This window comes from Culicoides brevitarsis, chromosome 1 (genome assembly GCF_036172545.1).
Source record: "Culicoides brevitarsis isolate CSIRO-B50_1 chromosome 1, AGI_CSIRO_Cbre_v1, whole genome shotgun sequence".
Taxonomy (NCBI): domain Eukaryota; kingdom Metazoa; phylum Arthropoda; class Insecta; order Diptera; family Ceratopogonidae; genus Culicoides; species Culicoides brevitarsis.
Window position 1 is genome coordinate 46,164,996 of NC_087085.1, and position 15,074 is coordinate 46,180,069.

The 15,074-nt window shown below is 33.1% G+C and overlaps 7 protein-coding genes across 8 annotated transcripts; 5 read left to right on the forward strand and 2 right to left on the reverse strand.

The window, feature by feature from the left end:
- Positions 1-75: 75 nt before the first annotated feature.
- LOC134831449 (cell division control protein 45 homolog) lies at positions 76-1,992 on the reverse strand. Its single transcript, XM_063845183.1, has 2 exons — positions 1,538-1,992; positions 76-1,477 (listed from the first exon to the last, which is right to left on the reverse strand). Exons 1-2 carry the CDS (start codon positions 1,877-1,879, stop codon positions 137-139), a joined length of 1,683 nt encoding a protein of 560 aa, XP_063701253.1. The 5' UTR covers positions 1,880-1,992; the 3' UTR covers positions 76-136.
- A 75-nt stretch (positions 1,993-2,067) lies between these two features.
- LOC134827606 (cytochrome c oxidase assembly factor 7 homolog) lies at positions 2,068-3,060 on the forward strand. Its single transcript, XM_063840330.1, has 2 exons — positions 2,068-2,297; positions 2,367-3,060. Exons 1-2 carry the CDS (start codon positions 2,198-2,200, stop codon positions 2,987-2,989), a joined length of 723 nt encoding a protein of 240 aa, XP_063696400.1. The 5' UTR covers positions 2,068-2,197; the 3' UTR covers positions 2,990-3,060.
- Positions 3,051-4,285, reverse strand: LOC134827585 (actin-related protein 10). The gene is made up of 2 exons (XM_063840306.1): positions 4,157-4,285; positions 3,051-4,101 (listed from the first exon to the last, which is right to left on the reverse strand). The coding sequence occupies exons 1-2, from the start codon at positions 4,222-4,224 to the stop codon at positions 3,051-3,053; spliced, it is 1,119 nt and encodes a 372-aa protein (XP_063696376.1). The 5' UTR covers positions 4,225-4,285.
- A 54-nt stretch (positions 4,286-4,339) lies between these two features.
- LOC134827596 (transcription initiation factor TFIID subunit 8) lies at positions 4,340-5,450 on the forward strand. Its single transcript, XM_063840317.1, has 2 exons — positions 4,340-4,534; positions 4,594-5,450. Exons 1-2 carry the CDS (start codon positions 4,393-4,395, stop codon positions 5,367-5,369), a joined length of 918 nt encoding a protein of 305 aa, XP_063696387.1. The 5' UTR covers positions 4,340-4,392; the 3' UTR covers positions 5,370-5,450.
- Positions 5,451-5,928: 478 nt separating this feature from the next.
- LOC134837912 (calcyphosin-like protein) lies at positions 5,929-9,908 on the forward strand. 2 transcript variants are annotated; one of them, XM_063853307.1, is made up of 5 exons: positions 5,929-6,043; positions 8,940-9,217; positions 9,310-9,367; positions 9,441-9,535; positions 9,600-9,908. In XM_063853307.1, exons 2-5 carry the CDS (start codon positions 8,940-8,942, stop codon positions 9,814-9,816), a joined length of 648 nt encoding a protein of 215 aa, XP_063709377.1. In that variant the 5' UTR covers positions 5,929-6,043; the 3' UTR covers positions 9,817-9,908. The 2 variants fall into 2 exon arrangements, with proteins under 2 accessions (XP_063709377.1, XP_063709376.1); XM_063853306.1 differs by lacking the exon at positions 5,929-6,043 and adding an exon at positions 8,319-8,555.
- A 989-nt stretch (positions 9,909-10,897) lies between these two features.
- LOC134837940 (anoctamin-1-like) lies at positions 10,898-13,908 on the forward strand. Its single transcript, XM_063853337.1, has 5 exons — positions 10,898-11,285; positions 11,670-11,850; positions 11,905-12,298; positions 12,353-12,585; positions 12,642-13,908. Exons 1-5 carry the CDS (start codon positions 10,975-10,977, stop codon positions 13,902-13,904), a joined length of 2,382 nt encoding a protein of 793 aa, XP_063709407.1. The 5' UTR covers positions 10,898-10,974; the 3' UTR covers positions 13,905-13,908.
- A 153-nt stretch (positions 13,909-14,061) lies between these two features.
- LOC134837192 (vesicle transport through interaction with t-SNAREs homolog 1A-like) lies at positions 14,062-15,044 on the forward strand. Its single transcript, XM_063852557.1, has 3 exons — positions 14,062-14,201; positions 14,267-14,325; positions 14,384-15,044. Exons 1-3 carry the CDS (start codon positions 14,111-14,113, stop codon positions 14,900-14,902), a joined length of 669 nt encoding a protein of 222 aa, XP_063708627.1. The 5' UTR covers positions 14,062-14,110; the 3' UTR covers positions 14,903-15,044.
- Positions 15,045-15,074: the final 30 nt, after the last annotated feature.

Sequence of the window (15,074 nt, forward strand, 5' to 3'; positions counted from 1 at the left end):
GGAGGAAAGTGACATAAAATTTTGAATTTCATTGTGAAATCCAGTTACGAGTTTTGAAAAAATTATCCGTTTAACATACAATTGAACACTAATTTTTATTCTTATTCTATTTCATGCGCTTACAGAATCATGATTTCTAACTTAATACAACTGTTAGGGCGTCTAAAAACTTTGTTTGATCATTTTGTCGAATTTGTATAATTGATTCTTCGAAAGAGTCTTGTGAAATCATGACTCGACTCTTATTTGCCGCTTCCTCAAATGCTCTGCCAAACAAATTTCGCGCATCTAAACTAACGGGAGGAACGCCAACCATGAGACACAATCCTCGTTCAGCATCAAGAACAGATGAAAGCACAAGAGGTAGTTGAATTGCTCTTCGATTCCTTGAGACAGCGACATATGCGCGTAATACAAATTTCGCCAACATCGTGATACCATAAGGGCATGAAAAGAAGCTATTTTCCTCTTGCAAAATGTAGTACAGAAATGGACCAGCCGATTTAACTTGATGCATATCGAGGCACGATTGCAATTGCTTTACAATAACGTTCAACATCTGTTTTGCTTTGTTAATGCCTGTTTCGAGGAGTGGTTTACTCAAACGACTTAACGAGTCAAATGTCTCGAGAAAACACTGTTCAGGTGACTTTTCCTTCGAAATTGATTCTAATGAGGCAATCATTGAATAAACGTAATCTGCAGCAGAAAAACGATTTCTGTATCCATATTGGAGTGTAAAAGATCCGTAAATCAAGTCAGGCATCCCATATTTATCTGCAAGACCTTCCAACATTTTGTAAAATTCCTTTCGCAACGTCAAATCCATACTGCTGAAAGATTGTCGAGCTTGAACCAATGGCAAACCCATTTCAACAAGTAATTCGTTCATTCGTTTTTCGCCGCGTGCAGTCCAAAGTTTCAATTGACACGCAGGATACATGGAGTGTTTGAGCGAATCCTGAACATTCCAATGTCGATATAGAGCGAGATGCAAATCATTTTCATATAAAATTTTAACAGTTGTGTGTACAGATTGATCACTCGTTCGATTCATGAGACGCGAACAATGAGCTTGAATTTTAGCACTTTCGAGTGTGTACGTTGCGCTTTCGATTTTTCCCAAGATAAGTTGTTCTGTTGCTCCGACAATCGCAAACCAAAGCAAATCCATCGATTCTTTGCACAATTTCCATGCGAGTTCATATAGAGTGAGTGCTGTGCTTCTGCCATAATAGTTATATTGTGTGTATTGAAACATCACTTCGTCACGTTTTTGCTCCCATTTTCGACGAGCACGACGTTTGAGAGCTTGTCTTTCGATACGTTCCATTCGAGTTTCGCCTTCTTGTTCGCTATCTGATCCATTTTCTTGTCCCGAATCGTCATCTTGTTCTTCTTCTGTCTCTGAATCTTGAAAAATCTCCTCGAATTCGGGAATTCTGTCGTCTTCGTCAGCAGTACCAATTATTTGAACCTTTAAATTAAATGAAAAAATTGAAATTTTTTGACTTTTAAGGAAATTTTTAACTTTTACCTGTCCATTACTGTAAACATTACAAACGTTATAAGGTCTGTGGCTGTCACACACATAAAACACAACATCTTCGTCGGGCTGTAAAACATCTACTAAATCAATGCCGCCTCCGCAATTGACCAACAACACATGTTTCACGTCATTGCGATGCTCGTTGAAGGCTCGCTCAAGACCCGATCTTCCCATTACGGGTATCAACGAGTACAGCATATTGTCAAACTTGAACAGGGTTATGAGTATCTTACTCGCACAAATCGCATCCAAGTCATAATTCACAATTAATAAAATACGTTTTCCGATTAAAAGTTTGTAGAAGTCGTCATGAAGGTTCTCGATAAACATCTTGGTCACTGTTTGGATATACTTTTACTCTTTTTCTCTTATTCTGGACATGAAATTTAGCCTTTTTCTACTCTAGATGAACTCTCCTTTGTTATTGATGGACTCTGTTTCGCGCTATTTCTCGAGTCCCTTCATAAATTATCCAGTTCACAATTGAAAAGTTTGACAATCAGCTGGTTGGTGAGACGAATGATTGTTTAATGGGTCGACAAATGTGAATTTTGTGAATTGAATAACCACAATAAGGACAAAAATACGGATTAATTACATCATAATATCGTATTTACTCAAAGACATTCACTGAAACACGTCGAAAAGATGGCATATAACTTGAAAGAAGAAGGAGAAGTCAAAGAATATCTCGATAACTTGGGCACGGAATATCGATTTGGTTGTTTTAGCGAAAAAAATCCTGAAGGTACATTTGTCTTCTTATCAATTTTTTCACTTTTTAACAAACTTTTACAAAATATCATCATTTTTGCAGTGTGTCATCTTCTCGGCGACTTTCTTGAAGCCATCAAAAAGGATTTCGACAAAGCTTCCAAAGTGTACAAATCCAATTGCGACGATTACAATTATGGAAAATCGTGCCTCAAATTTGGGCATTACAGTTTTCTCGCCAAAGGAAAAGCATCGACAAAAAGTGATCCGGTTCAAGCATTGAAATACTATGAGAAAGGATGTGATTTAAAAGTTTCGGAATCGTGTTTGAATTCTGGATTGTTATTGATTTCAAAAAATCGGCCATCAACTATGGAGCGTGATGTTCCAAGATCCTTAGAATACCTGTCGAAAAGTTGCGATTTGGATAATGCACTTGGATGTTATTATCTCTCGGGCATGTACATTTCGGGCGTGAAGAAAACTGAAGATGTAACGGAAAACGATTACATTATCCCGAAAAATATGGAAAAGGCGTTTGTTCTTGCACAGAAAGCATGTAATTTGGGAAATATGTATGCTTGTGCAAATGTGAGTCAGATGTATGCGAAGGGCGATGGAACGGCAAAAGATGAAACATTATCGGCAAAGTACAAAAATATGGCATTGGAAATGCAAGAAGAACTGAAGAGACAACAAACGTTACAGTTCCAACAGGGACTTTAGACACCCTGAAAAAGCTTAGTTTTATTATATAGTAAATTGGTTGACGATTAAATGCATTAAATTACGCTGCACGTGCTTCTTCTTCATAAAAGTTTGTCCAATCAGGCAATTTTCTTGTCTTCAAGTACGTTTCTTTCGACAACCCGTTTTGATTGAGCAAATCTGTGTTTCCGTAAATTGCTCCGCCTAACCATCCCGTGAAATTTGGCTGCGAAATTCCATTGTGAAATTTGAACTCTTTGATTGGCAATTTATCCTTATAGAGGTCGGATTGCACGAGTTCAAGTAATTCGTGTTTCAAACGATCTGCTAATCCCATTATCATGCTACTTCCTCCAATAATGAAAATATTTTGTGCCAACTCGCGTCGCATATCAATTGGGCATTTGAGAATCGAATCGAGAATGATGTAAGGTAATCCAAGATGATCTTCGTCTTCAGGAAAGATAACTTCAAATGCTGTTTCTCTCAAAACTCCCGGAATTTTGATGATTTCTTCTCCTTTTATTGGATAATCTACATCTGGGCATGCAGTTGGAGGGCTTTTTTCACGATATTTGCGAGAACGTTGTAAATTTGTGACAAAACATAAACGAACTTTTACATCTTCGATCACTTTTGGAGTCAAATGTTCCTCTTTAATACCATTTAATATCAATTGTCCTTTTATTTCATCGTGAACAGCTTCTGCTCCCAATGCTTGTGCTTGCCAAGCGTTTAAAACTTGAACGCCGCTAAAAACAGGAATTACTACAGATTCTTTGTAACCAATATCTACGACGAGTGCTGTGTCAATTGCCAACGTCGACAAAGCAGCCAAATGCAAGGGAACGAAAAAAATACTGTTGACTTCGAAATGACAATAAAGAGCTTTTGCAAATGTTTCACGAACAATTGTGGGACAGAGAATCGATTCTACCATCACAACTTTCTTCTCTTTCGGATTCACAAGAATGTATTTGAAAAAGAGTTTCTGAATGAAAGTGATAACTTGCTCATAAAACTCTTTTGAATCCTGATATTCGAATAAATCTTTCGTACTTCCATCGCTCAAGTTTTCAACTCTTGTTGGAATGATGAATCTTGGGGCGGATTCTGCAGCGAAACCAATTCTAAAATGAAAAATATTAAAAAAAGATTTTAAAGAAGCAATTTCTTAAAACTTACTTTGTGTAAGCATTTCCTATCTCCAAAACGATCGCCTTTTCCTGTAATGCTGTGTCGAAAAGAGGCATTTTTATTTTTTAATTTAGAGAATTTTTCACCAACAACAACAAAAACTGTTCGGTGATGATGTCACATTTTGTTATTTATCATTTTCAGCCGACTCATTTGAAGTTGCGTGAACGAACCCAAATTGAAAATCATAACAAACAAATTTCGTGAAAGAAAATTGCGTGAAAATGGAAGTTACGCCGCCCGTAACGGGAGGAAATCCTCGCCGGAAGATTCTTCAAATGGCTGTGTCAACAATTTTATTGGAATCGGGTTTTGATGCTGTTGATCGTGATGCTCTTGAGACATTGACAGAAATGTTACAAAGCTGTAAGTAAAAATTTTATGTTTTTTTTCGAAATTTTTTTATAATTTTAATATTTTTTCAGTATTGGTTGAAATTGGTCATTCAGCTCGTTGTTTTTATGAACTCTCAGGAAGAATTGAACCTGTTATTGGCGATATTGTTGTATCTCTCGTGAATATGGGCATCAAATTAGATGGCATCGAGTCTTATGGGAAACGAGAGAAGCGTCATATGATTCCGACGCCTCAACAAGCAACACAAACAAAGCCTTTAAGCATTTTACAAGCAGGTCAAAAACAACCTCATCCAAGTCATATACCGAATCACTTGCCCGAACTCCCCGATCCTCATGCTTACATTCGAACACCGACATATAAACAACCCATTACCGAATATGAGGCAATTCGCGAAAAAGCCGCAAACCAAAAACGCGATATCGAAAAAGCACTTACAAAATTCCTCGCAAAAACGGGCGATACACATTCATTGTTCGAAACGGAAGATAATTTGTTCCCCTTGATAGCGCCGAAACCCGCATTTCCAACGTACATGGCAGCTCTAAATCCAACAGATCAAGTATTCGATTTCGAAGAATTGGAATATTACTATCAAGTTGCGAATCGAAAGGAAGACATTACGGATACGAATGAGGAGGAAATGGAAGGCGAAGGAAGCGACAATGAGACAGATCATAATATAAGCAAAGATGAAATTGACGAGAAAAAGCCTGTTAAAGAAGAAGAAAATCTCGCGACGAAAGAAGAATCAAATAGCGGGCACGATAGATCTCATTCAATTGATAATCCGTATTTGAAAGCAGCTTCAATGCCACACAAACTCAAAAATGAGCACACGTAGAGCAAATTTTCTCAAGAATCAGGTTAAGTCAATAAAAAAATTATATTTTTTAAGAGGCAAAAAACATCGTTTCACTTGAATTACTTCGAATATTAACGAATTTTATTGTAAATTCGATACATTGATCTTCATAAGATTTATAGATGCTTCCGACACGAGTTCTAACATGTAATAAATGAATAATTATTTCAACGAAATTCATGAAAAAATTACTATTGGTGAAACATTACATTAAATGATATGATTATTATTTATCTAATGACAATTATTGCTCTACATAAATTATAAACAAGCCTTCGAAACGTGTGTGATAAAAAGCATTGGCATTGTTTGAGTTCATGCGTATTGATACGTTGTCTTATAACATTAGTCTGTCTCGTTTTACACATATTCTTATGAATACTTTGAAAAATTGTCTCCGCAAATGTCCATTTATTTATTTATCTTGTAGGAAAATGTATGAAAATACTGAGAGTACCTGTATATCATTGAGTATCGTGTGTTTTTTTGTATTCGTGTGTCATTCGAGCTGAGTAAAATTTTTCTCAGTTCAGTTTAAGTTGTCGGTTGAATCAGACGAGGCGGAAAAAAATTAAACCGTAATATCTCTCCAAATAATAAAAAAAAAATAATTTTATACAAAAACTGTGAATTAATTAAAAATTTAATATAAAGTAAGTGTTAATTGATCAACGAAACCGAATTTCAGACAAAAAATTTTTTTAAAAAAATATGAGTCATATACGATAATTTTTTTCAATTGCTTATCTACTGTAAAGTGAATCATTTTTAATGGAATTGCATGATAACCTAATGGAAACTCTCACAGATTTAATGTTCAAACATGAATTTTTCATTTCAAAATTTTCAAGTTAGTTTCTCTTATGTGACACGAACTCAACTCAGAAATGCTAATTGCATGATGTAATGAAAATGTGAAATGAAGCATTAAATTTAACGTTTTTTTTTTGTTTTCAGGGTGTGTTTTATGGGTTTTCATTTTTGTTTTAATTTGCTTATCTCTGATGGGAAATCTTGTTTTATAATGGAAAAAGGTAGAGCAACTTGAAAATGACTTCTTCCGTTGAATAATGTACCTCGTATTTCCTTTTCAATTTTGGATTATTTAATTATTTTTGAATAAATTGACTTCAGGATTTCTTCAAACACTTATACAGTTACAAAATATTTGGTGACATGAAAAAAAGTTACAACAATTATATTTAGGTAATCAAATACCAATCAAAGATAGTGCTGATAGCTTATTTTGGGTATAATTATCCTAAATAGAGTGTCTAACAACCAAAACAAATTGAAACAAAATTTTGAATGTCGATCTATTCAATTAAACATTTTTTCATGTGTCACACTAATATAAATATTTTAGCTTTAATTATTCTTAGCCTTATAAAAAAGTCATATTTCTCATAAAAATTTAATTATATCGTTAGGATTTCTTCAGAAAGGAAAATCAATTGTAATGAATCGACTGATTTAATATAATGTGAAGTAATTTTATATGTCACATTATATAGAAGGACTTCAAACAGCGACAGTAAGTGCGTTAAAGTGTATTATGTTGCTGACTTGCTTTATAGATAATTAGATTCAAAAGTACTGCATTGAATTATGTCTTTAAAAAGTACCTCGTTGTCATTTGGAAAGAAGCCAAATTTCAAGTTATGCTCCAAAAATAGGATTCAAGTCACGTAAGATTTTTTTTCGCAATTTGTCATTTAAACAAAACTTAAAACATAAAGTTTCAAACAAAAATTTAAAAAAAATGCAAAAGTTTATTGATTATTATATTTTTTTTCCGCACATATATAAAAAAAATCCAGATTCTTTAAAAATTTAAAGATGATTTTGCAAAAAAAAAAAAGTTGGTTACGATAAGAAAATTTTAAATTAAAATTAAAAGAAATCTGTTGAATTTGTACAAAAAACATGCATGTTGAATATTTTCATACGATAAAAATATAGGTACATAAGCATTGAAAAAGTAGGTCACAAATGAACCTAATTACAACACGGAAAAATAATTCTATGAAAAAATCAGGAACGAAATAGTGAAAGTTTGAGATAAGTGAATATAATTAACTTGCATATCATAACATCTTTTCGTACAAAAAATTATAAAATAAAAATCATGTTTTATTTCCAATTTCCTTCATTTATGCACTTTTGTAAGGATACGTAACAATTATAGTTCATCAGTGCAGTTCACGAAGGTTTAAAAGAGTCTGAATGGATTATTAAATGTTCGTGTGTGCGTTTTCCCGACACACATATAACCCATTTAAAGAAGCAGTTGTGTTAAAAAATAATAATAATAAACACAGTCATTAGTGAGGAGTTGTATATTGATTTCCTGTCGTGCTCCTTCAATAAAAACTTTTTCGATAAAATGATGGAGTGTGCTTTTAATGTTTGGTCGGCTTTTGAACCGAAATTACACATGAATTGTTTATAGATTTATTGTGACAATCCAAAAGTAGGGCGTTTGTTAAGTTAGTTCCCTATGCATGAGGAAGCAATCAAACTAATTTTCATCGCATTGAATAAAATTAAACGTTATCATGCATAGTATCATAAACGTACAAAGGATATGTTATCGACTAACTCTTTAAAATCAATGAAATTTTTCAATATTGAACAAAACAAAAAAAAAACACTTACCTTAATTTATTTATTTTTTTGAGGATTCTTATTCGGAGTCTTCACTTTCACTTTGTACGTTTGTATTTTTCATTCACAGAATTTAATACCCAAACGAGGCTCCATAGCTGAAAGAAAAAAAAACATTTGTTTGTACACTTTTTTACAATCTAGCTCGTTTCATTCATTTCAGTCATGATTAAACTTTGAACAAGTTCGCGCGTTATTTTTTTCGATAAAAAATTTTAATTCACTGTTTTAATAGTTTTTCCTACATTGTGATAATAAAACGATAAAATGTATTTCCTTAAAGTGTTTTCACTTTTGACGAAATTAAAAATCACAAGAAAATACTTGAACAATCAAAATCTCACTTGAACTAAACCAAAAACTTTTTTCATAAAAGTGATGAAATTTAAAAGTGACGTCAATTAGATAAATAATTAACATTTTGATAGCAAAAGTAATTGAAGAGTCATGCATAGACAACCGCTGATGAGACATTATAACAGGCGAATACCATTGCAGGTGAAGAAAGGCGTAATTTTCTGTCTGTTGAGTTACAAAAAAAAGCAAAAGTTGAGATCGTGTCTAATTCTGATAACAAAGTGATGGCATTAACTGTCAATTATTTACAGTTTAAATCGCGTGAAAGTTTGTTTGATTGTCTGAAATCGATTGCATGAGACAATTGATGGATTTTTCAAAATCTCGCTTGATATTACAAAGTCAATAATTTTTTATCGATTTTTTTTTTCTTGAACCCACACACACACACACAAATACTGATAAAAGGATTTCCGGCGAAGGTCGTTTCCTTCATATGGATGACTTTCATGATTTTTGATATTTCGTGTTCGTGACTTTCCCTTGTTTCATCCTTTTGATAAATTGTTTTTATTTTGCTTACAGATGGCAAATCGACCAACAAGTGCAATGTCTCGCCATGAATGTGACATGATAAGCAAAGCGAATCGCGCAGTTCAATCGGGACAAATTACGGATCCCATCGATAAATTACGTCAACTTTGTTTAGCACGCGGCGCAGGAGGAATTTTAGGTTTGGGTCGTTGTTTTCGACGCATGGATGATGATGGTAACAAACAATTGAATTTGGAGGAATTTACCAAAGGTCTTCAAGACTCGGGACTTCCTATCGACGATTCTGAAGCAGCAGAAATGTTTTCGAGGTATTTATTAATTTAGTACAAACATCATGTAAACAAATGTATAACAACAACCTAATGAATAATTTCTTTCACACGCGCCTTGACCTCAATAGATTCGATAAAGATGGAAGCGGCGGCATTGACATGACGGAGTTCTTAGTTGCAATTAGAGTATCGATTGTTCTGAAAAACATTAATTATTCACGTGAATTTATTTATTAATCAGATGTTTTCTATTTTGCAGCCAAGCATGTCGCAATCCCGCAAAAATATCGTCGATCAAGCATTTAAAAAGTTGGATAAAACAGGCGATGGATACATCACATTAGATGATTTGAAGTAATTTTTTTTTTCTTTTAACACAAAATTTTAAGAAAATTAACTTTAATTTTATTCCCTTCAGAAACGTTTATTCCGTTCGAAGTCATCCGAAATACCAAAGCGGCGAAATGACGGAAGAGCAAATTTTGAACAAGTTTTTGGGAAATTTCGAAGAAGGCGGCGTTGTTGATGGAAAAGTTACAGAAGAGGAATTCAATAATTATTATTCAGCTATTAGTGCCTCCATCGATCATGATGCTTACTTCGATTTGATGATGCGACAATCGTACAAGTTGTAAATGAAGCTGTGAGAATCCTCGAGAAGAGAGACGATATATTGCACAAAATTTTTTATTCACGTTCCTTTCACACCGTTTTCTAAAGTAAATAACGAAAATTAATGAACAAGTTTTGAAAATCAAACTGCCTAAGAGTGTGACAATTGTATCCAATGAATGTTAAATGTGTCAGATTATAAAATATTTTTCTGTATAGGGTTTAAAATTGCACACTCGTAGACCCAAAGATTAATTGTTACATAAAATTAATGCTAAAAAAAATTTAACGTACTTAAAATATGAAAAATTATTAATAAATTTTTAAAATTAACAAAGAAAAGTTTTAATTTAGTAAAAAGTATCAGGCGTTTCCATCGAGAAACTCTCAAAATTATGACGTCGCAGAATTCTCATGCTCTTACAAATGAAATTAGCATACTGACAAAACTTCAAACGAATCTCCTCACAACTTCACGTTGGGCACTATATAATATATTGAACAGGTATTTAATAAATAACAAATATTGGTCGTTGGACAAAATATAGGTATATCGTAGATGTAAGAGATAATCGTGCGTGGTTGATCTTGAATCGATGAGGTAATTTCTGTTGACTTAACAAAGATTCTCTTTTCCATTCATATTCACACATTCAGTCGCGAATCAGCATCCAATGAATCGGGAGCTTCCGTAGTTTTAACTGATAATAAAATTAATAGTTTTAAGATCTGAACTGAAATATGGCAAAATATCGTCAAAAAAGTTGTCAGTTGTGCGAAGAGCCTAACTGTGATGGAAATGTAAGTTTAAAAAATTCAAAGGGAAGCAGTAAATTTTTAGAAATATTAACCAGTTGTCACTGAAAAAAAGAAACTTTTGAACGAATGATTAATTCATTGTTATTTTTAGTCATACTCTTCTAATCGGTCTACATTTACTCTATACGTCATTATCAAGTTTCGATTCAAAACTTCTTTTTTTTCTTCCCTCTTCTCTTCTCTTACTTAATTCTCTCGAATGTCATGAATCAACGTATCTCATTTCAAAACAAATGCCGGTCTCTCAACAATTTTTTATTTTGAAGATTCTCCGTTCCTTTTTGGATGGTCAACGACAAGTAGATTTTGTTCTGGCATATCCCAAAAGCAGCTTAAATGAAAAACATCGACAGAAACGAGAAATGTTTTGTCAAAACCTCGAGTTGGAAGGACTTGAACTCGAACATGATTCGTCCCACGCAATGCAGCAATTTATAAAAATTCATGTTCCACAAAATGTGCTTATACGGTTTTGTGAAATTTTGAAGTTTCGTATGCCAATTCGGGAGAAATACTTGAGCGAAGTGAAACGAAAAAAGAAAAAAATCAGTTTATGGGATCAGTTTAAGGCATGGATGTTGAGTCCATTTGAATGTGTCGAATTGCAAACGAATCTCAAGCCCGGAACAGAGTTTAAGGTTTATCATGAGTTCGAGAGACAAAAGGAATTTTTGTAAGTTATAATTTTTTTTATTAAAATTGAATAATTTTGTTATTTTTTTCTCAAAAATAATTTTTAAAAAAATTAATTTTGATATTTTGTTAATTTTTTCTTGAAAAAAAAAATTAAAAATTAGTTTGAAATTTTTTTGTTACCTAATTTTTTCTTGAAAAAAATATTTTTTAAAATTAATTTGTAATTTTTTTTTGTTATTTTTTTCTTAAAAATAATTTTCAAAAAAATTAATTTTGATATTTTTGTTAATTTTTTGTTGAAAATATTTTTTTAAAATGAATTTGGAAATTTTTTTTTTTTTTTTTTTCTTACAAAAAAAAAAAAATTTTTTTTTAAATTAATTTGAATTTTTGTTAATTTTTTTTTAAAAAACCTTTTTAGATTCGACATGAACGATCCAAAATTTTTCACACAATCTGTTCGTATATCCGTTGTTTCGTACATTCTTGAAAGGACTCGATTCACGGGAATTTTAGATGTTTCGAATTTATCTCGAAATGTTGTTGGTATTGAAAAACTTTTGCAAGATAAAGTTTTTAGAGCTGCTTTTCCATTACATGATGTAAGTAATTTATTTGCAATTTTTAGATGAAAATTTCATAAAATTTATTTTCAGGGCGATACTTCCGAGCATAGGAGTAAACGTCATTTGTTATTAAAAGAATGGGCTTCCATTAAGCATTGGATGCGATATCAACCCCTTGATGAAGTTAAGGAATATTTTGGTGCTCAAATCGCTCTTTATTTCGCATGGATCGGATATTATTGCCAAATGTTAATTGTTCCTTCAATTTTTGGCATTATTTGTGTTTTGTATGGGCTTTCAACGATGTTCAGTAATCAAATAAGCAAGGAGATTTGTTCTGCTAATAATACAATTGTTGTATGCCCGCAATGCGATGAACAGTGTGATTATTGGAAATTAGATGAAACTTGCTTGTATTCTCGATTGAAAAATATGTTTGACAATAAGTTGACTGTAATATTTGCCATTTTCATGTCTGTTTGGGGTAAGTATAAAATTTATCAAATTGAAATTTTTTTCACGAAGCATATTTTTTTAGCGACTGTATATCTTGAACTATGGAAACGATACAGTGCAAGACTCGTTCATAATTGGGGACTTTCTAATTATACAAAACGAGGAGAACATCCTCGCCCGCAATATCTTTCACGATTGAAAAATGTCAAGAAAATCGAAGTAAATGTTGAAACTTTGATGAAGGAACCAAAATTGTCGTATTGGAAGTCAAGATTTCCTCGTTACTTTTTGAGTTATACAACAATTATCCTATTGGTAAGAAAATTTTATGTTACAAAAGCTAAAATTTCATTTTTTTAATTTTTTTTTAGATAATTTTGTCTTTAATTGCAATGGGCAGTATCATAGTTTTTCGCATGGCAGCAATTAAAGCTCAACATTTCTACGATAAGAAACGTTCGATGACACAACAATCGCTTTTCCTTCCAATAACAACTGCCATAATTGATTTAGTCGTTATTACAATGCTCAATTACGCTTACAAATATCTTGCCATAGTTCTGACCAACTTGGAGTTGAAAAGAACGCAAATCGAGTACGACGAAAGTGTCTCGATAAAAATTTATTTGTTCCAATTCGTCAATTATTACAGCTCGATGTTCTACATTTCTTTCATCAAAGGAAAGCTCATTGGATATCCCGCGAAATACAATCGAATCTTCGGTTTGAGACAAGAAGAATGCAATCCGGGAGGATGTATGACTGAATTGTGCATCGAATTAGCTGTTTTAATGATAGGCAAACAAGTTATCAACACTGTGATGGAAAATATGATCCCATTTATAAGAAAAACTTACAACAAAATTGCTTTGCGAGCTCAAAAATCGAAGAAACGCTTTTCAGTTATAACGCCAACTTTGACACACACCCAATGGGAAGAAGATTACGCATTACTGAAATGGGATTCGCAATACATCTACAAAGAACATTTGGAGCTCGTCATTCAATTTGGATTTGTGATGCTTTTTATCGTTGCATTTCCGCTTTCGCCGTTACTTGCATTGATCAACAACGTTTTTGAAATGCGTTTGGATGCCAAAAAGTATCTTCTCCATTTCCGTCGTCCCGTACCAAAACGCGTAAAGGATATCGGACATTGGAATAACATTCTCCAATTGATTTGTCGCATGTCAGTCATAACAAACGCCATATTAATCGCATTTTCTTCAGATTTCATACCTCAAATGGTATACCAACAATTTCACAGTCACTCAACAAGTTACTTGAATTTCACGTACGCTGCCTTCAATGTGACAGATTTTCAAGAAGGATCTGCTCCTCTAACAACACAATTCAGTAATTTGGAAATTTGTCATTACGAGAGCTTCCGAAATGGACCAAATGTTGATCCGAAGTATAAAAAATCCTTAATTTATTGGCAAATTTTGGCTGTGAGAGTAATTTTTGTTGTTCTCTATACGAATCTTGTATCAACAGTTCGATTAATTGTGAATTGGTTGATACCCAAAGTGCCTGATGATGTGAAAAAAGATCAAAAATGGGGAGAAAACTTGATAAGTACGATTGTAATGAATCAAGGAGTAGAAATGGTTGATTTAGGAAATAATAATTAAATAATTGCTCAATAAACGAAATTTTTTAACGTCTGAAGAAACATGTTTTTTTTCAAATTCTCGTATGGAAGAATGGAAATTTCTTTGAGGTGAGTTTCATTTTTATGAAATACTCTGAAAATGAACGTGCCAAATTGTTTTGTTTTGACAAATGCATTTTCTGGAAAAAGTATTGCAACATTAGTTATTGAATTAAAACAATCAAAATGGGATTAATTGACGATTATGAGCAACAATATTCACAGCTAACGGCAGAAGCAACTGCTCTAATTGGTAGATTATCTGTAGCGAGCGGAGGTAAGAAGAAAATTCGAATAATATGGTAGAAAAAAAATTAAAAATTTTGTTTTTTTTTTCTTCAGGAGACAAACGCCAATTAATACAAAATATTGATACACTTTTACAAGAAGCTGGAGAGACAGTAAGTTTTCTAAAAATGAGTAAAAAACATAAATTTTCAAATAAAATTTCATTTGTAGCTTGAACAGATCGGTTTGGAGATTCGTGATTCTGATCCGGGAGCTCGTCCCGGGTTAACATACAAACTCAATTGTTATAATGCCGAATTGAAACGACTGCAGAACGAATTTACCATGGCAAAGTCAAATAAGAACACGGTAAACGCGGGATTCGATGACGACGAATACGATGATGTGAATGTCACGGAAGACCAAAAACGACGATTGCTCGATAATTCTGAGCGATTGGAGCGTTCAGGCAATCAACTTACGAATGCGTATCGCATTGCTGTTGAAACTGAGGAAATTGGCAATAGTGTTTTACGCGATTTGGAAAACCAAAGAGAAACCTTGACACGAGCTCGAGGCAGACTAAGAGATACAGATGCCGAACTCGGAAGATCCGGAAGACTTTTAAACACGATGATAATGAGACACATGCGAGATAAATTCGTGTTGATTGGCATCGGAGCAGTTTTCTTGTTGGTCATTTGCGTGAGCGTTTATTTCTCGTTCACGAAAAAAGAGAAAACGCATTAAAAGGGTTTTATGTTATGCCAGCATTTGCTTCGTTTTGATGTAAATTTATACGAATTATTCCTGTCTGTAATATAATATATCGATAATTGGCTATACCTAAACAAAATGATGATAATAATAAACGCAGATATTCAATATTCTATTCCGAACCCGTCTTTTTTTTCCAAAACCA

Coding starts and splice junctions, on each gene's coding strand:
- LOC134831449 (XM_063845183.1), bottom strand. CDS start 1,879: ATGTTTATCGAGAACCTTCATGACGACTTCTACAAACTTTTAATCGGA. Junction 1,478..1,537: donor ATGTTTACAGTAATGGACAG/GTAAAAGTTAAA, acceptor TTTAATTTAAAG/GTTCAAATAATTGGTACTGC.
- LOC134827606 (XM_063840330.1), top strand. CDS start 2,198: ATGGCATATAACTTGAAAGAAGAAGGAGAAGTCAAAGAATATCTCGAT. Junction 2,298..2,366: donor TAGCGAAAAAAATCCTGAAG/GTACATTTGTCT, acceptor TCATTTTTGCAG/TGTGTCATCTTCTCGGCGAC.
- LOC134827585 (XM_063840306.1), bottom strand. CDS start 4,224: ATGCCTCTTTTCGACACAGCATTACAGGAAAAGGCGATCGTTTTGGAG. Junction 4,102..4,156: donor ATAGGAAATGCTTACACAAA/GTAAGTTTTAAG, acceptor TTTTCATTTTAG/AATTGGTTTCGCTGCAGAAT.
- LOC134827596 (XM_063840317.1), top strand. CDS start 4,393: ATGGAAGTTACGCCGCCCGTAACGGGAGGAAATCCTCGCCGGAAGATT. Junction 4,535..4,593: donor GACAGAAATGTTACAAAGCT/GTAAGTAAAAAT, acceptor ATATTTTTTCAG/TATTGGTTGAAATTGGTCAT.
- LOC134837912 (XM_063853306.1), top strand. CDS start 8,505: ATGCATAGACAACCGCTGATGAGACATTATAACAGGCGAATACCATTG. Junction 8,556..8,939: donor ACAGGCGAATACCATTGCAG/GTGAAGAAAGGC, acceptor TTTTGCTTACAG/ATGGCAAATCGACCAACAAG. Junction 9,218..9,309: donor GCAGCAGAAATGTTTTCGAG/GTATTTATTAAT, acceptor TGACCTCAATAG/ATTCGATAAAGATGGAAGCG.
- LOC134837940 (XM_063853337.1), top strand. CDS start 10,975: ATGTTTTGTCAAAACCTCGAGTTGGAAGGACTTGAACTCGAACATGAT. Junction 12,299..12,352: donor CATTTTCATGTCTGTTTGGG/GTAAGTATAAAA, acceptor ATATTTTTTTAG/CGACTGTATATCTTGAACTA. Junction 12,586..12,641: donor ATACAACAATTATCCTATTG/GTAAGAAAATTT, acceptor ATTTTTTTTTAG/ATAATTTTGTCTTTAATTGC.
- LOC134837192 (XM_063852557.1), top strand. CDS start 14,111: ATGGGATTAATTGACGATTATGAGCAACAATATTCACAGCTAACGGCA. Junction 14,202..14,266: donor ATTATCTGTAGCGAGCGGAG/GTAAGAAGAAAA, acceptor TTTTTTCTTCAG/GAGACAAACGCCAATTAATA. Junction 14,326..14,383: donor TACAAGAAGCTGGAGAGACA/GTAAGTTTTCTA, acceptor TTTCATTTGTAG/CTTGAACAGATCGGTTTGGA.